Raw genomic sequence first — 21,478 nt, forward strand, 5'->3', positions numbered from 1 at the left:
ACTGGGTGTCTTTTTGTTGTTGGGATGTACAAGTACCCGGCCACGTCCACTCTGTGTTTTTATGCCCCACCTACGATAGTAGAGGGGCATTATGTTTTCTGGTCTGTGCGTCCGTTCGTCCGTCGTCTGTCCCGCTACAGGTTAAAGTTTTTGGTCAAGGTAGTTTTTGATGAAGTTGAAGTCCAATCAACTTCAAACTTAGTACACATGTTCCCTATGATATGATCTTTCTAATTTTAATGCCAAATTAGAGTTTTTATCCCAATGTCATGGTCCACTGAACATAGAAAATGATAGTGCGAGTGGGGCATTCGTGTACTGAGGACACATTCTTGTTGTTAAATGTTTTTTTCATTTCCATCTCATGAGTTATAAGCCTTTTTCAACTCATTTTTAAAGTTCGTTCTTATCATTTACTGTTACACCACTGTCCCAGGTTAGGGGAGGGTTGGGATCCCGCTAACACGTTTAATCCTGTCACATTATTCATGTAGTGCCTGTCCAAGTCAGTATCCTGTAATTCAGTGGTATTCTTTTGTTGCTGTGTTACATATTTGTTTTTTGTTCTTTTTTGATACATTAACTAGGCCGTTATAGTTTTTCTCGTTTGAATTGTTTTACATTTGTCATTTCGTGGCATTTTGTAGCTGACCGTATGCAATATGGACGTTGTTCATTTGTGACGTAGAAAATATTCGTTCAAAATAGAATAGAAGAATATTTAATAAATGAAAGTATATTCAATAGATAGAACAAAGACTTGTTAAAGTTACAATTAAATAAAGAGGTTCATATTTTAAGAGAAACATAATAAAATTGATTTAAAAAGTTTTAAACCAAGTTACAACGCAATGTTATGTAACAGGAAATTATAGAAAACATTATCAAAAAGATTGTGACATGTTAATCCCCCTGAAATAAATTAAGCTTTAATAATTATGAAAAGGGGCACATTTTAGACAATAAATCATTATCAATAGGGATAGCGTCCCGCCGAAGGCAAAGCGATTATTTTATAAAAAAATAATCGTCTATTGTTTAATAGGTTTTAGGGAGGAGTAACTCAAATTAATTTTAAATTGAGGAATAAATTATCTTTTGATTGGACAAACAAATTTAGGTTGATCTTTGAGTGACCACGTGGAAAAAAGGTTTTAAGGGATAAATTTTGATAATAAACTTCACTTGGTCACTTGATAGCAAGAATAAAGATATAGCCTGAATTTGTGTCCATTATATTTAAGGTATGTAAAGTATAAGTGTTAACAATTAATTAAGAATAATAATTTAACTCTTAATGGATTTATTTTTGTTAAATCAAATTAAAGTAAAAGAACTTATTCAGTTACGATAAGTATATTTATATAATTTGTTAAGTTTATAGGTTTGTTGAATATTAGGTAATTCAATCAAGAATTTAAGCATATGATAAGTTCCGTAAAGATTACATGTTTGCAGCTATTGGTTTTATTTTATAATATTAAAGGGACATAATTTGATATTGTTTAGAACGATACTCGTTTGAAGAAAACAATTTTAGAAATAATAAGAACCAAAGGAATATTTAAAATGATATTTATAGATAAGTTCAACTCTAAGATAGTCAGGAAACTGAACAATAAGCTGTAAGTCTTGGGAAGGCGAAAATAATTAGGTTTGATCAACAAGAGAAAATGTTTATATCAACGGGATACTAGGACTATAAAATAATGTTTATTACTTAAGAATGCAAAGATATAAGTAAATATATATTGCTCGAAAGTCCTTAATTAATTATGTCTTTCAATTCTGATCATGCATTTTATAATATAAGTTATTAATTTTTATAAGAAATAAAATATACTGCCAGTTCAATTTGAGCTTGAAATGTGAAGATTACATACGAGATTGAGATATACAATTTTACAATGTTCATTGTTAAAGGTTTATAATAAAGTATTTAGTTTGACAAATAGTCAGGGACTATCCAAATTGAGTGTTAACTCTAATTTCATATATATATTTAAGAATGTAAAGATGAGAGTTAGTTCCCTTGTTAAAAGATGATTTTGGAATATGCAGAATTTATATTTAAGGTTCTTTATATGCATGTATGTTTCTTTTATTTTGATATCGTTAATTCATAATGTATGTAAAATTGTAATTAAATGTTCATGATGTTGACTTGGTCACTTTCACAAAATGACTTTAAATCATTAAGTGATACAATTAAATTATTATCTGACAAGGTAGAAAATTTAAATATTGAAAATCAAGAACTGAAGGCCAACTTTGGCAAGGCCAATCAAAATTATCAAAACAAGCCAAATTGGCAAAATAATAGAGCTCCTGGCAGAAACTTTAATGGTCAAAGAAATTTTCAAAAGAATTCAAGTTATCAACAAGCCAGACCAGCTTACAATTCAAATGCCAGGAACTCATATAATAAAACCAACACATGCACAGCATGTGGCAATATGTCATGTTCAGGCAAGAGGGAAACTTGCGATGCAAGTGATAAAAAATGTTATAAATGTGAAAGAATTGGACATTACTCAAGGCAATGTCATAGTATCAGAAACATAAGAGGCGAAATTATTAGGCACTAGGGACGCGAGCCTATTTTTAGGCGGCTGTCTAAAAGTGGGCATAGTGGCAAGTCTCCAAGAGTTAACTTAATAACCCCTATGGATAAAAATAAAATTTCAATAGAAGTTTATGATGTTAAAACAATAGGACTTGTTGATACAGGTGCCTCTATCTCATGTGTCTCAGAAAACTTGATAAATAAGTTAAGTAATAGTAAAATAGAACTTGAGAGAACAAATTTTATGAATATTTATGGAGTAGGAGGTGAAGAACATAAAGTATTGGGTAAAGTTACACTCCCACTTAAATTTCAAGGACTTGTCATTAAACATAGATTTCATGTAGTTCAAGATCTACAATATCCTGTAATTTTAGGTGATGAATTTTTATTACAAAATAAATGTAATATCCATTATCCCTCCCGTACATTGTATATACATGAAGGGTCACTACAAATTTCCCTCCTTAGTACAAAATCTGGAAAAGCAAGAACGGCTAAAAGATTTAAAGTACCTGCTAATAGTATGGCAAATGTTTCAGTAAAAATTTCAGAAATTTTTTTGAATGATGTAGTGTTATTAGAACCACTACCTTTACTTAACAAATATGAACTGATAGGAGCCTCTTGTTTAGTAAAAGTTTCTAAATCGGGTTCAAAATTTCAAATTATTAACCCCACTGATATGGCAGTCACAATACCTAAATTTAGCATAATAGCAAATGTGATGCCAGTGGTTGAAGATAGTATTCAAAGCTTGTCTGATGATAAAAGTGAAAAACAAAAAAACAAATGTGTAGCAAATATAAATAGCTTAAAAGTGAAAAAGGAAAAAAGTAAAAGATCTAAAAGTAAAATAGATTTTGACCTTGACTCATCAGATATGACAAATGATCAGAAACAAAAATTTTTGAAATTTTTAAATGTAAATAGAGATGTGTTTGCAGCTGACTTGTCTGAACTGGGGAAATGTAATATAGGGGAACATAAAATTGAAACTACTGACAACATTCCTATTAGAGTACCCCCATACAGAGCAACGCCCAAGGTTAAAGCTGAAATAGAAAAGCAAATCGACAAAATGTTAGATAACAAAATTATTGAACCGTCCACTTCCCCGTACAACAGCCCGGTTGTGCTTTGTCAGAAAAAGGATAAGTCCTTTAGATTTTGTATAGACTATCGCAAGCTAAATGCTAAGACAACTGTAGAATGCTGGCCTTTAGCAAGCTTAAATGACGTTTTCGACGCTATTGGGGAAGCAAAAGCCACTATATTTACTAGTCTCGATCTTTGTCAGGGATATTGGCAAGTCCCACTCCACAAAGACTCACGGGAAAAAGCTGCTTTTGTAACTCATTCAGGAATATATGAATGGACAAGAATGCCATTTGGTTTGAGAAACAGCAGTATTACTTTTTCAAGAGTTATAAGTCAAGTACTACAAGGTTTAAACTGGAAAAATGTATTGGCTTACATAGATGATATTCTGGTATTTAGTAAAAATTTAGAGGATCACATGCATCATTTAGATCAAGTTTTTGACCGACTTAAAAAGGCTAACCTCAAACTAAAACCAAGCAAATGTCACTTTGGAGTTAAACAAGTAAACTACTTAGGCCATATTTTGACAAAAGAAGGTGTTACAACAGATCCTGAAAAGATACATATTGTCAAAAATCATCCAGCTCCTAAAAACCAACATGAGGTACGACAATTTCTAGGCTTATGTAACTATTACAGAAAATTTGTGGAAGGCTATGCAAAAATAACAATTCCATTAAATTCCCTACTACAAAAGGAAAGTGAATTCAAATGGACAGACAAATGTCAAGAATCATTTGAATTATTAAAATCAAAGTTAATATCTGCACCAATTTTGGCATTCCCAGACATGTCAAAACCTTTTATTCTAACCACAGATGCATCAGGTCAAGCGATAGGGTATATACTTGGTCAAAAAGATGACCAAAATAGGGAAAGAGTAATATCTTTTGGTGGTCGGGCCCTGAAAAAGGAAGAAAAGAAATGGACTGTTAGTGAAAAAGAATGTTTGGCTGTGTTAGAAGGAATTAAACACAATAGGGTCTATTTATCCCATGACAAATTCACTGTTTTCACTGACCACAAAGCTTTATTATGGCTAAATAAGGTTAAAGATACAAATGCAAAATTAGGAAGATGGGCACTAGAGTTGCAGAATTTTACTTTTGATATAATCTTCAAAGAAGGTAAAAATAACAAAAATGCAGATGCAATCTCAAGAATACCCTATCCACCCACCACTGAAAAGGTAGATAGTAATCAAGTCGAGGTACTAGGCTTAGAAACAAATGAACCAGAAGATGTAAGTATGTTAACAGAAATTACATTTGAATATGAAATTCAAAAACCATGTATTGCTGCCATAAATGATGAAAATGACAATGAGGTAACATTAAATGATATGTCGGAAATAGCAAAGCTACAAAGACAATGTACAGAATTGTCAGACTTAGTAACCTTTCTAGAAAGTGGTATATTACCTCAAAATGATAAAAAGGCAAAAAGTATAATATACGAAAAAGACCTGTACAGGTTCGGCACAGAAGGTGAGTTAATACATCAATACCTACCTAGAACGAAAGGAGTACCTAGATCAGAAGTAATGATTGAACAAATTGTACTTCCAAAATGCATGAGACAAGAAGCTTTAGAAGCATACCATGATTGTAGAGCTGGTGGAGGTCATAAAGGTTTTCGTAGAACATATGCAGCTTTACAACAAAAATACTACTGGTCTGGTATGTATCAAAATGTGTACAACTATGTCATTTCTTGTGATGCATGTCAGAGAGCAAAAAGACCAACAAATAAACGACCAGCACCATTGATGCCTCTGCCAGTCGCAGAAACATTTGAAAGATGGCACATGGATATCTTATCAGGATTTCCAACAAGTAAAGATAAGTATCAACATGTATTACTAGTGGTTGACAGTTTCTCACGATGGGCTGAAGCATTCCCGCTGAGAACACAAGAAGCTAAGGAAATTGCTCATATTTTGTACAAAGAGGTATTTACTAGATTTGGAAGTCCTAAAACTTTGGTGTCTGATAGAGGTCAAAATTTCTGCTCAAAGCTCATACAAGCTTTATGTGAACTTTTCCATGTTACACGTCACACGACAAGTTCTTATCACCCACAATCAAATACAACGTGTGAAAGGATGAATAGTACAATAGCTCAAACCTTGCGTACATATTGTACTAAAGACCAAATAAATTGGCCAGAGCTAATTCCAAGTGTTATGATGGCTTTACGGATGTCACCAAACACAGAGTCAACAGGATACTCCCCATTTCATATGGTTTTTGGTAAGGAAATGAACATACCATTTGATATCTCAGTTAAACCGAAAGAAAACATAGGTAGGTCAGTGAAAGAACATATTAATGATCTTATAGAACACTTAAAAGCAGTCCAAACAATTGCCAAGAATAATGTAAGTAAAAGTCAGGAGAAAACTAAGACATACTATGACAAAAAGGCAGCAAAACCAAAATTTCAGGTAGGTGACAGAGTTTTGATGCAATGCATGAAAGTACCTAAAGGGTCAGCACCTAAACTCCATGAAAAATGGGTAGGTCCTTTTTATATTAACCATGCCAATGAAAACACTTATAAGTTAAGAAGGTTAAGTGATCATAAATTGATAAAGTCAAGAATCCATGCAAATAGAATAAAAATATATGTGGATCCTAGGGACCATAGGCAACCCCAAGTAGATAGACAAGTAGACGAACAACAGACTGACAATACACATGACGAACAACAAAATAATGAAGAAAATATTCAAGAAAATGATAATAATGATGTTCAAGAAAATGATAATGATAATGTTCAAGAAAATGATAATCAGAATGAGAATGATGAATTAAATGATGATAATCAATTTGAAGCTGAAAAGCTAGTAGCAAAGAAAAGACAAAATGGGCAAAATTTTTACAGGGTCAAATGGGTTGGATATAAAAAAACAACCTGGATACCTGAAAAAGACATTGGTGAAGGTTTGTTGGTTGACTTTCACAATAAACATACCAAAGATGGAAAAAGAAGAAAAAGAAAACATATGACATGTTTTCAAAATCAAAAACATAAAGATTAAATGAGAAAAATATAGAATAAAAATCAAATATTAAGCTTTAGCTATAAAAATTAGGAGGAAATAAAAATTAATCCTAAATAGTCAAGCGAAATGAAATTTGATAAGGAGAAATGGAAAAACTATAAAAGGAAAATAAGAAAATCTTACCCCAAAACTATGCGCATAGTAAAATATTGAGGGAAATAATGTGAAATAATAATAAAAAAAAAAAAAAAGTATGATTTGTAGAGTGACCAAATACATGATAAATTTCATTACGGCAAACAAAACAAAAATTATCAAAACTAAAACAATATTTGAACTTTCTTTGTTAGAATCATGAGAATAAATCAATTTAGGTAAAACTAAAAAGATAAATTAGTGCTTATACATAAGAAAAACGTACGATTTCTAATGTGTATATCTTGGATCTAACAGACAAAAATTCTCTCGTTGTAGATAAAAAGACAGGTGTCTGCTTTGATCAGCCCAATTGCCATTTTGTTTTGGATATTCATCATGTTAGCAGCTTTCATTCAGTTAAGTGAAGCAAAGTCTACTCATAAACAAATTCTTAAACTTAATTATGGCATTATATTTGAAAAACAAGGTAGAATTCATTTTGGAAAAGATGTCTGGAAACATACCTTTCAAATTAAAATGCCAATAAAGAAAGGAAGTGTAGAAATTCAGCAATGTAAACAAAAGCAAATATGCAAAAGATACAATGAAATGATTGTACAACTAGATTTGTTGCAAAAGCAAAATGTGGTTAATTTAAATGAAACCGTGAATGTGATAAAAGAATTAATACCAACCAACAAACCAACACTAGTCAAAGGTACAAGAAAATCTAAAAGAGCAATCTTATCTTTCGTGGGGCAATTATCAAAAACTCTATTCAATACAGCAACTATGGATGATGTAAACCTATTAGCAAGGCACATAAATGCCCTAACTACTAGAACATTAAAGTTAACAAATACAATGGCTCAACATGATCAGCATGAATCTTCATATATGGCTTCTGTGGATAAAAGGATTTCAAACCTAGTTACGCAAATATCAGACAATCATAATGAAATTAATATGATGCAAAAATCTGTATTAGACAATGTCAGAGAATCAGAAAATTTATTTCTACATCTTCAAGCAAAGATAATAGAATCATTTTCTTTATCTTCAAAAATTAATCAGCAACTGGAACAATTGAAATTGGGAATTTTTGATTTAGTACAGGGAAAATTGTCTCCCTTACTAATAAAACCTTCAACTATAACCAGCACACTAAACAGGATACAACAGGTATTAAACACAAAATACCCAGGATTTTATATTTCGCAAACTAGTCAAAATTTTTATTATGATACCAAAAATTTTGTATTTTCAAAACATAAATCTGATATATTTGTGATGTTAAACATACCATTAGCATATAAAATGTCAAAATTTGACTTGTATAAAGTAACGTCTTTGCCATTTCCACATAATTCAACAACTCATGCTACGCAATTGTTAAATACCCCTAAATATATAGCTATTACAAAAGATAAACAATATTATATAACATTGTCAGACCAAGAAGTAGAAAAATGTACCAAATATAATGATAATTTTCATTGTCAGTTTACGAAATCGTTTTCAACTAGTATAAACTCATGTTTAATATCAATATATAATAACCAAAAAGAGAAGGTAAACCAATTGTGTGACTTCAGATTTTTACATGATGTAATAAAACCAAAAATTGTTGCATTAACACAATCATCTGTAGTAATATATAAAACCCCACAGTTAAATATGGATTGTAATGGAAAACAAATAATAAAACAAGGTTGTGATTTTTGTATAATTCAAATCCCATGCAGATGTTCTATTTTAACTAAAAACTTATATATTCCACCATCATTTACAAATTGTAAAACATCAAATAATATAACTACTATATATCCAATAAATCTTGCTTTATTACAACAATTTTTTGATGCTAAACAATTAAAAGATATTCAACCTAATTCTACATTTAGTACATTACCAAATATTGCAATTCCAAACTTTAAAATGTATAATCATTCTTTTTCAACATTTTTGTCAAATGATAGAAGAAATCATTTAAGCCTTACAAAGATGGCTGAAGCTACAAAGAAAGAAGGCATGGTTTTCCATAATTTGGCAGAGCCACTGCTAGAAGGAATCATAAATGTTAAAGATAGTTGGCCTGATTTAAATGGTATTTTAGGCATGATAGGAACAGTACTAGCATCCATATCATTTATTTTTGCTATATGGGCATTCTTTAAAATAAAAAAACTAACAACAGCAATAATAATACTTCAAGGATCTTGCCATGTAAAAGCTATGACAGCACCATCATTTATTTATAAAAACATTCAAACAACAACATCAAACCCAATTTCATCAAATTTTTTTAATGAACTAAAATTTAATCATATTTTGGTGGCCATCATTGGTATTTTGATTGTCATTGTGGTTTTTCTTGTATTATACAAAAAGAGGAAAAGTTCTCAACACACATTTATATCATTAGAGATAACCACAGGTTCAAACTGCTTAACTCTTCCCCTTTGCAAGCTACCACTATGTCCATCATATTGGACTTTTTCAATGCCACCAGAAGTTGAAAGTCTCAGTGTTTCTGGAATTTTTAGACCTAGTTTACATATTAATTGGGAAGATTTTATCATAACAAATACTTTGACACAAAAATCTATAGTAGGTCCTAAAAGTATTAAAATTTCTTTCTGGGAAGCTTTACGCTTAAAACAAATTTTAAAACAACCATTTTTTGTTTATATTTTATTAAAACACAATAATATGTACAAAATCATAAACGAGCCTTGAGTTTTGTTGATAATTGCCTGAACATGAATATTTTCTATCTTGTCATCATATAAATAATATATAGTAAGGTTAGGATTGTGAAAAATGGCACCGGATTATTAAATGACATTAACATTAGTGGAAATGAGAAAAACGGAGGAATTCGAAGAAATGAAATATATGTGAATATTGAAGAATACTAAGGAACTACAAGATGTCATGTGTTATACGTTCAACATAGAAGGATAGGATTCAATAACATCATTATTTCGTGTGGAGAAACCAAATGTGTAGATATAATTCATGGATATTGTTACAAGAAATAACCGAATATAATGTATTTTTCCGTATATTGCGCGACCTTGTTACCTTTATACAAAAATTATCTCGTATTCTGTTTTTACTTATTAACAAAAATATAAATGTGTTTTATTTGTGAAAATGTATGATCATATATATGTTACATTATGTTTGAATATTAATCATATGTTGTATTATTTTGTTATAGATATTTAACCATAGTTACTTCTTTTCATCCAGTAGAGGACGTGGAATCAAACAACATATTAAATGCAAAGATTTTTTTGTTAAACCAGGTGCCAAACTTTTTGATCTTTGTGAAATTGCATTTCAAAAATTGAAAAATATAAAAGAAAAGAAATTAGTTTACATTATGGCAGGAATTCCTGACATTTGTGTTAAAGACAAAGACTACAAGAAAACATATGAAGAAGTATATTTTGACAAAAAAAGTGACAAAGTCATTGAAATTAAACATGCCTTAGAATTTATTACAGAAAGGTTAAGTAAAATAAATTGCTATATCATTTATGTTCCAATTACAACAATAAATATTGAAAAATGGAACTACCATAGACTTTATATAAATAAAACAAAATTCCTTCTTCATACAGAAAACTATATGAAAATGCAAGACAACTTAAATTGGGCTGTTCATCAGATAAATATATATATTATAAGCCACAATAAAACATCTGAATTGGCAACTCCATTAATACAAGCATATGTACACAAATCTACTGGATCAAAGAAAAGATATGCATATGCAAAACTGGTGGATGGTGTTCATCCATCAGAACAATTGATTCAATCATGGGTAAAACAAATAAAAAAAAACATGAGTGAAAATGAATCCAGGTTACAAATGTAGAATAGATGAAAATTGATGTGCATGTATATATGTATATATTTTATTGGTGTAATTTTTTTTATATAGAAACAGTAACAATGAGTATTTTGATGTTATTTTATTTAGCATACAGTTAACTTTGAGGGACCAAAGTTTTTTTTGTCCGACAGGGTATTTGTGACGTAGAAAATATTCGTTCAAAATAGAATAGAAGAATATTTAATAAATGAAAGTATATTCAATAGATAGAACAAAGACTTGTTAAAGTTACAATTAAATAAAGAGGTTCATATTTTAAGAGAAACATAATAAAATTGATTTAAAAAGTTTTAAACCAAGTTACAACGCAATGTTATGTAACAGGAAATTATAGAAAACATTATCAAAAAGATTGTGACATGTTAATCCCCCTGAAATAAATTAAGCTTTAATAATTATGAAAAGGGGCACATTTTAGACAATAAATCATTATCAATAGGGATAGCGTCCCGCCGAAGGCAAAGCGATTATTTTATAAAAAAATAATCGTCTATTGTTTAATAGGTTTTAGGGAGGAGTAACTCAAATTAATTTTAAATTGAGGAATAAATTATCTTTTGATTGGACAAACAAATTTAGGTTGATCTTTGAGTGACCACGTGGAAAAAAGGTTTTAAGGGATAAATTTTGATAATAAACTTCACTTGGTCACTTGATAGCAAGAATAAAGATATAGCCTGAATTTGTGTCCATTATATTTAAGGTATGTAAAGTATAAGTGTTAACAATTAATTAAGAATAATAATTTAACTCTTAATGGATTTATTTTTGTTAAATCAAATTAAAGTAAAAGAACTTATTCAGTTACGATAAGTATATTTATATAATTTGTTAAGTTTATAGGTTTGTTGAATATTAGGTAATTCAATCAAGAATTTAAGCATATGATAAGTTCCGTAAAGATTACATGTTTGCAGCTATTGGTTTTATTTTATAATATTAAAGGGACATAATTTGATATTGTTTAGAACGATACTCGTTTGAAGAAAACAATTTTAGAAATAATAAGAACCAAAGGAATATTTAAAATGATATTTATAGATAAGTTCAACTCTAAGATAGTCAGGAAACTGAACAATAAGCTGTAAGTCTTGGGAAGGCGAAAATAATTAGGTTTGATCAACAAGAGAAAATGTTTATATCAACGGGATACTAGGACTATAAAATAATGTTTATTACTTAAGAATGCAAAGATATAAGTAAATATATATTGCTCGAAAGTCCTTAATTAATTATGTCTTTCAATTCTGATCATGCATTTTATAATATAAGTTATTAATTTTTATAAGAAATAAAATATACTGCCAGTTCAATTTGAGCTTGAAATGTGAAGATTACATACGAGATTGAGATATACAATTTTACAATGTTCATTGTTAAAGGTTTATAATAAAGTATTTAGTTTGACAAATAGTCAGGGACTATCCAAATTGAGTGTTAACTCTAATTTCATATATATATTTAAGAATGTAAAGATGAGAGTTAGTTCCCTTGTTAAAAGATGATTTTGGAATATGCAGAATTTATATTTAAGGTTCTTTATATGCATGTATGTTTCTTTTATTTTGATATCGTTAATTCATAATGTATGTAAAATTGTAATTAAATGTTCATGATGTTGACTTGGTCACTTGATAGCAAGAATAAAGATATAGCCTGAATTTGTGTCCATTATATTTAAGGTCCAGCAGCAAAAAGTTATCAAGTATAGCACGATACAAAACACCCCCAAGTATCGACACAACACATTGTTGAAGGCCGTACGGTGATCTATAGTTGTTAATTACCGTGGTGTTAGGTCTCTTGTGTTCAATTATCTTATTGACAATCATCCTAATCTTTTTATAATTAGGCCTTCAACACGAAGTCTTGGCTAACATCGAACCCCAAAATGACAAGTGTCACGAAAACAAAATTAAAACAGGAAAAATGGTCTAATCTTTATTAAAACGAAAAACGAGAACACTTATGAACCACATCAGCAAACGGCAACATCTGAACAACACGCTCCTGACTTAGGACAGGTACATACAAATGCATGGGGGTTTATGTTCACTTTGAGACGAATGAAAACTAGATGCTCTTCAGTCTGTGTTGCAAACTTTGGTCTGTGAGTAACTTCAACAATGAACACTCCTTAAAATTGTGGATTAAAAAAGAAATTCATGACACAAGGCTCTATTTTGTTGATCTTGTATATCTGATATAAGATTTTTTTTACAGTTTCTCTCTATTTATTTTAGTTTTTGCACAAAACACAAAAACAAAAGGGTAAACACAATATCAATTAAGGCAATTAGTCTTAAAAAGAGTAAACCAACATATATAGATATAGGAAGATGTGGTGTGAGTGCATGTTAACTTATTTGAATCTTCTCTTGTTGATTATTTTAGCTATAGTTTTATGAGGTGTCTTCCAATCTCTTATAGTCTTCAAGATAGTAAGCAAAAACGTAACATCTTCATTAAAGACCTACCCGTAGCCAGGGGGTCGGGGGGTTCGGACGAACCCCATAGAAAACAAATAAGCACTGTTAAAGTCAACGTTCTGTTCGAATTGTGACTGTCAAAGTCAAGTTCGTTGGTCCTAATACCCCCACCTCCCTGGAACTTTCTGGCTATGGGTCTGAAAGGGCAAGTACTCCTACAATGAGTCGACTGATGATTTCTGCTATTTTCTCATTTTAAATCAAGTCTTGATGATCATTTTAGCTTCATTATGTGTTTATCTTTCTTTTTTTTCTTTTTTTATAGTTTTTAGGTATTAGGCAAAAACGCAAAACAAAAAAAAAACAAGGTGCATGAAAATCATTAGTAAAAGGCAAAAACACCAATAAGTGGTAGTCAGACAATTTCAAGCCTTTGATCTTCTTTGTAGGTCTTGTCTTGTTGCTCCCTTTGGTTGTTTAAGTTCCCACCCATCTATACTAGTTAGTTTTTTTAAGATAATAAACAAAAACACAAAACACAAAACAAGTGATATCGTTGTTAAAGGAGAATAACTCCATTAAGATGATGATTTCGAGCAAGCCCAGGGACATATTAGTATATTTTGTCTGGTTGATCATTCGTTGAATACAAAATTTTCTCTATCTGTTATAGTTTTTTTCCAGATATTGGCCAAACAGGGAAAACTCGGTAAAATTCGTCAATTAAGGTCAATAACGCATATAAGAAGTAGTCTGACAGTTTTAAAGTGCATATAAAAAAAGAGGCAAAAAAATACCAAAAGGAACATAAATGCATACCCATAAGTCGAATGAAAGTAAAGATTATATCCTTTGTTTATAGACAATATGTAGATCTCATCATTTTAATTTTTTTTTTTTTTAACGTAATAATATCTTTATTGCATATTTGCTGTAAAATGATTTCATCATTTGAACATGTTCGCCTCGTCAGATTTTCTCTATTCATAGCAGTTTTCTAGACAACAAACAATACTTGCATTTTACCCATATGTTTTATTTTTAGCCATTTCGGCCATGTAAGTTCATAGGTGGGGTCATCGGACACACTTCTAAAAATGGATACCCCAATGATGATTGTGGACAAGTTTTACCAAATTTGGCCTAGTAGTTTCAGTGGAGACATTTTTTGTAAAAGTTAACACCAAGTGATGAGAAAAGATAACTTGGCCTAATAAGACAGGTCAGCCTATAATAAGCCATATCAGAAAACTCTTGCAAATAGTTACTCTTGGAAAAGAGTTCATTTTAAAATGGACCACTGATGAAAAAGAAGAAGGAATAAAGGTTTGAGTACCTGGGCCTAACATAAGCAGGTTGCGGATTTAAAAAGGAGTCTTTGGGAACATATACAAAAATGTTGGCCCCCAAAAGTAAAGGGTTATACTGTCTAAAATCAGTAAATTTTCTACAGATACAAGAGAATTATCGGACATAAGGGGAACGGGTCGCATTGGTCGCCTGAGTCGTTTTGAAAAGGGGGACAACGCGTGATACAGGGGAGGGGTTGCAATCATAAATGCCCCCATCAAAATGCATTGATCATCCAAAAAAAGGGGGTTCCAAACCCCGGAACCCCCGCCCCCCCCCCCCCTCTGGGTCCGCCAATCACCCCTGACTCATAAATGTATACTAGTCCTTGTTAAACTTGTAAACGTTTTTTTTTATATCTATGTCTTGGATTTTCAGAAATCATGCGGCTCATGAATTTGTTTTTAAGATAATTTTAATGACGCTTTTCATCGACTTTATGCGCATTTTCCTTGTTGTAAATCTAAAGGCCTATATGTACATCACGTCATATAAAAAACAATTATGATTATATTTAAGATTTATTTCGGTGTTAGTCCAGCAGTTCGACTTGGTTTGTTGTTGAGCATAGATAAAATCTATAGTTTGAGCATTTGATTTTGACATTTGATCATTTTTCTTGGTGTTCGATATTGTGTTATTTGGTCGGGTTACTGTCTCATAAGGTCTCATTGACACATTCCCCATTTTTCCATTTTTTTTTCTCGATATGACAAAAAGAAGCAGTGTACTCAGAGAAAGCATCTAGTTTATCCGCGCTCCATGACATCAAACGTTCAATACGTTACAATGTACACCATATATATTTCGGAATTGAAAGGAAATTTTCGACTAGTAATGTAATTACAATATCCGGTGAGATAGAATCGTTTTCATTCATAAATTCGCAAAGTAAACTTCATTACATAATATTCAAAGATTTAATTTTCTATAGTATAAAATGATAAAATATCAGTTCTTTTCAAAATGTATTGCATTTCCCTTTAAGATCATTTAAAATTTACACCTTTAAGGAAAAAAACTCGATATTTCTCTAGACCCTCATTTTACTATAAATAGTTAAAAATTATCTTCTGCAAAACTTATACTTTGTAGTGCATAAATTATGTAATGTAACACATAACATTATACGATAGTACAATAACTTTTCGCTTAAAACCAGTGTCACAAATAAAAAACTGTTAGTAACATCAAGAAATAGTCATTTTGCGACAATTACTGATAAAATCTGCACCGTGCATCAACACTTAACCTATTTTCCATTCAGGAACTTGATTATGTAAAGTATTGCACCGTATCACAGCTCGCTAGAGTTGAAAGGTTTCACCCGGGGCGAACACCTAAACCGTATTTTTTATGCAGGTCCTCATGATTTGGACAGTTTTGCCATGTTTTTCTCATTTGCCGCTGGATTATTTGCGGTAGTATATTTATTTATATTCGTTCAAGGTAAGTACTTTGTTATTTTTTATCTAACGCTTGAATAATGTTAATAATCTTGTGTTCAAGAGGAGTGACCTTTTAAAATTGCTGCACAAAATGGCGGCGTGCTTTTCAATAAGTTTGTATGCACAATCGTGACCTACTTCTTACATAACATTTGTTTTTTGTGGATTATCACAAGATACAAGGGTCAGATATTGTTGACAGTTGTAAAATTGTAGTGCAGTTGAATTATCAATGAAAACAGATCAAACAGGAAAGAAGATTTCACAGCGATATTTATTATTCGATGAAATAAACAAGAAATTGTGTATTGGAGCTTCTTGTTGTCAGAGATATTTGACCTCAAATTGACCCGAGTTTTTGAAGATGATGGATTTCAATGAATTACTTTTACATTTGTACATTTATACAAAATCAACACATTGTGTAAAATTTAATTGCATAAGTGCACAATGTGTAACATATTGTTTCTTTGTTATTTTCTGAACGTAAACAATGTGCACCTTAGCATGTCATTTTTTGAATAACAAATGGGTTTATGGGGTCTCAACCATAGATTTAAGACTTCAAATTACAAACAAAATAAATCATCTTTTTTTGTTTACTTTTCTTTTTTTGCAAATATTTCTTATGAATACATTATATTTTAAATGTGCAATTGATTTGTTATTTTCAAATTTTTTCTTTCAATAAAATAAAATCCTTGCTCTTTTGTGACTAATACCTTTTTTCCTATAAAATAAAAATGTTTTCATTGTGATAATTTGAGACAAAATTAGAATATGTGCATACATGTACTTATTCAGTTTTTTTATTTCTTGGATTAATTAACTAATTCACCTTATAGTACTAATGAAAGTCCTAAATATATGCAGGCTGTCTATATGCCGGAATTATTGTTATTGGAGATCAATAGTCTGTTTAATATAAATATAACATATAAAATAAATGTAGATCATGAGTAAGGTGTATTTTATTTAAAAAAAATCAAAATTTACATCTGATAAAGTTGGATATTTCAAGGATTCTTACAAATCCTTGGACATTTTTATATGCTTCTCTGACTGTTTGGTAATTTTTCAAAACACTTATCTATATTAAGCATAAAAATGTAAATTTATTATGATTATTAAAGTTTATTAACTATAAAACGAAGATTTTACGACTTGTGCATTTCCGTTGGTTCATGCTGGGTTGATCATTCTTGATCCCTATACCATGTATAAGAATCAAAACTTGATCCCTATACCATGTATAAGAATCAAAACTTGATTTATTTGACTGCTCAAACGGAAACTTGTCTTGATTATTGCAGAGAAGTTACACAATATTAGGTTCAACTTTATGCACTCTTTAACGTAAGCTGAGTTGCAAGTGTTTTAAAGACAATACCTGATACATGTAAATGATCCATCTCGCTTTTGAATAAACAAACTATTTACCATAAAGGTTAAACACCTGTAATTTAAATTGTAGAGGACTTGGAAATAATTGCAATTCAAGAATCAAAATATCTGTATTTTTTTTAGGAAATTAGAAATTAAGGGGGGGGGGGGGTAATTTTCTGCCATTATAAGCAACAGGTAGAGTGTCCTTGATAATCATAGATCATGTATATTTATTTTTTTGTTTGTATTTTTTCTTCAGGCTCCAGCTTTGATAGAAAATTAAACCTTTTAATGCAGAAAAGGTACATACGTTTGTTGTTACATAGATCTGCATTTAGTGTACAGAACTTCTTCTTAATTTATTCTTGATCTGACATGCATGAAACATTTGCCATTGGACATTACAAGTCAAATGCAACAATTAATTAGCAAATTTTTACAGAATCTTTTGAGTCTTGCATACTCCATGTACTCAATGACATCTTGCACGTCCTGTTTTATTTATTGGGGACTGACCATAGCAAAAATTGGTCCATGCAACATTTACAAATAAGTGAAAATTAGGGTAGGAATAAATCTGTTTTTAACTAAAAATCTTCTGATTGAAATTGATTGTAAGATATACTGAAATGTGTATGACTTTCAAGAGCCACTGGCTTCTTAAATTCTTAGGGCGTTAGGAGGCACTAAAAATGAGGGTACAGGTGGGGTAAACAATGGTAAATAGCAGAAACACAAATATTTTTCATTAAAATAGTGGTGTTTTTATTTTTAAGAAGTTTGAACAAATTGAGAAACCAATGCCATTAACTGTTGCCCTTAACTGTTGTACTATTGCTTTCCCTTTTTCTTATTTACAGGCAAAGAGAATATTGGGCACTGACATGGAATCACTGCTATCTTAGCTTTTTTTCAGAAATTGTTCTTGAAAATGATAATCTTGAAAATGACTGCAAAGTCAAAGCTTTATTCATTCATTATGTCATCATGGTCATGTTAATATCTTCAATGTTGATAGATATAAGCTACATGTACTCATATACATTCTTCATGCATGTTGATTCTTCTGGTAAAAAAACAGCCCATTATTTACAATGAAAACAAACAAAATCACCAACTGTTTCATATGGTTTTTTTTCTGTAACAAAAGTCAGGTTTCAAACAACTATGATAATATTTCATTTTTACATGTATTTACATTCCCTGTCCTTGGAAATATTTATCAATGAATGTCTGTGGGCAAAAAATGGTGGGGGCTAACAATGTTGATACATGTACATACAATAGCAATCTACATTTTCATTTAAGGATATATTGAGTCACTGTGTTTAAACATCATATAATAAATGCTATATCATACAGGATGGTTTTGAAATTTTTATTTATAAAATTGTAGGTCTATAAGATACATTTTACATGCACATACATTATACAATTGCAATCTGCTTTTTCATTTAAGAATATACTGAGTCACAGTGTTTTAACATCAAATTGCATATACACCGGACTGGTTTTGAACTCTTTTTTATAAAATTGTAGGTCTATAGATACTTGTACATACAATAGCAATCTACATTTTCATTTAAGGATATATATTTAGAGTCAGTGTTTTAACATCATACTAATGCTATCTATATGGGAGTTTTTGGACTCTTTATTTATATGTAGGTCTATCATAAGATACATGTACATATAAAAGCAATATACTTTTTCATTTAAGAATATATTGAGTCACAGTATTTTAACATAAAATTGCTATAAACATGATATATATATATGGGAAGTTTTGAACCCTTTATATATATGTAGGTCATATTTGATTTACATGTATGAAGTCAACATGTGTAAATGTAAATGTGTTCTAAGATTGCACCTTGATTAACTCCAGTAGAAATTGACTGTTTAATCAGATAACAATATAACATGATGTTAAAATGCTAACATTTCCTCATCCAATTGGATATTATGTAAATTTATTTCATTCCATTCTTGGATCAAATTGGACATAGAGGGCTTATGCTCCCTTTTGATTGCAAATGAAATAAAAAATCTAATTTTTTTTTAACGAAATAGTACAATACATGTATGTTGAATGCTCGACTTCAAGTAAATTTACATACTTACATCAAATCATAGGCGAAAAATTTGGTTGATTATATTGGGAATCACTGAGCATGACTGGAGCGGGCCCCCCTCCCACTTATGAAAAGTTCTGGATCCGCCACTGCATGTATATTTTGAGTATTAAATTGTCCAAAAGATGTTTCCACTGTGGTCTGCTTGGCAATATGTCTTTAAATACTGGGTATATTAATATGCAGTCCCATTTTAAAAACAAATTCTGGATTGGCTTCTGAATTATTTTGTCTTACTCTATAGTCATCCCATAGGGACTCACCATCATCCTAAAAATGCATGGGTTGAGATCTCATAAACATGTTTAACCCTGCCCCATTTTTGCGCCTGTCCCAAGTCAGGAGCCTCTGGCCTTTTTTAGTCTTGTATTATTTTAATTTTAGCTTCTTGTGTACAATTTGGAAATTAGTATGGCGTTCATTATCACTGAACTAGTGGCAGCCAGTTTTTATTGGTGGAGGAAGCCAAAGTGCATGAAGTCAACCACTGACTTTCATTAAGAAAAACTGACAATCCCTGAGTGCACTTGCAGAAACAGGGTTTGAACTCACAACGTCTAACAGGGTTGACTGGCTAGTGATTACAATAGTAACTACTTAAAACACTCAGCCACTGAGAGGGCCCCACCCCCTAATTGGTTACAGTGGCATAATCTGTTTAAAAACCGTGTTTTGAATGTTTCATATATAATTAACCTGTGAATCAAGATAATGTATCTTGCTTTGAAAACTTTCAAGTCCGCACTCCCCTTATTTTAGGGGTTGTGGCATATACTGTTTATAGACATGATAGAAATGTTTTAAATGTCTTAAAATTCTGAAAGATAACCTGAAGATCATTTATTTATTGTTTCTCATTCTGAAAACTTTTAAGCCTCCCTAAAAAATATACCTCCTAACCCCTTATTTCAGAGGTTGTGGCATAACCTGTTTATAGACAGACTTAAGAGTATAAAATGTCTGAAAATTCTGAAAAGATAACCTGAAGCTCGTTGTTGTATCTTGTTCTGAAAACTTTTAAGCCCCCCAAAAATGTACCTCCTAAACCCATATTTCAGAGGTTGTGGCAAAAACTGTTAATAGACAGGGTTTAAAATGTCTTAAAATTCTAAAAAGATAACCCTGTCTGGATAACCTATAGATCATCAATGTATCTTGTTTTGAAACTTTTTAAGTACCCCTGTAATAATACCCCTCAATACCGCTGTTACTTGATTCTTCAGGTCACCATTTTCTACATTAATTGAGCTGATGTTTTCAATGACTCAACCTTCGTGTGCCTTTCTCTTTTTTATATCCTGTCCTTTTAAATTAAAAGATAAAATTATAGTGTTTACAAGATTGTGTGTAACCTGACGCAATCAATACATTAGCCTAAATTATCTTGTCAAATCCAAATAAATAGTCCCATTCTCTTCTTAAGTCCTTTTTATAATTGCCTTGTAGGTTGTTCGTCTGTCATGCTTATAATTCAAATGTATGTATGTTTTTGAACATAAAACATGCGACTCCATCTTTTCACAAAAAATCTTATGAGTAAAATACTTGTAAGTTGTGAACATTTAAGTATAACTTCAATCAATTTATCAATATTAATCGTTAGATTTTTAGTTAAAGGGGCGCTGGAACCTATCAATGATTAAATAATGACAGACAAGAACATTAACATTAATGAGTAGATACATGTATAAACTTGTTATTCTATAAGGTCCAGATAGACCTTTTCAAGAAGTTGAGCTTATATGGTCCTCAATGGTGTTCAACATTATACATTAATTGGCCTTTTTAACTTTTTATGATTCAAGCATCACTGATGAGTCTTTTGAAGACAAAACAATGTCTGGCGTACACAATTTTAATCCTGGTATCTATCCCTTAATTTTTCTGAGTTTTATGATAGGGTCCATATTTTGTTGGAATTTGGGACTAAAGTTTATCAAGACTTGGGAATAAAATGATTATTTGTTGGGGATTTAGTCAAGAATGCATTATAATTTCATGAATTCAG

The 21,478-nt window shown here is 30.8% G+C and overlaps 1 protein-coding gene across 1 annotated transcript in view; it reads left to right on the top strand.

The window, feature by feature from the left end:
- Window positions 1-15,635: 15,635 nt before the first annotated feature.
- The window catches only part of LOC134717931 (protogenin-like), a 92,693-nt gene continuing 86,850 nt past the window's right edge, over window positions 15,636-21,478 (top strand). The window contains exon 1 of the mRNA XM_063580429.1: window positions 15,636-15,950. Coding sequence (XP_063436499.1) covers window positions 15,890-15,950 — 61 coding nt within the window. The 5' untranslated portion in view covers window positions 15,636-15,889. The remainder of the gene's footprint in view (window positions 15,951-21,478) is intronic.

This window comes from Mytilus trossulus, chromosome 5 (genome assembly GCF_036588685.1).
Source record: "Mytilus trossulus isolate FHL-02 chromosome 5, PNRI_Mtr1.1.1.hap1, whole genome shotgun sequence".
Classification (NCBI taxonomy): Eukaryota; Metazoa; Mollusca; class Bivalvia; order Mytilida; family Mytilidae; genus Mytilus; species Mytilus trossulus.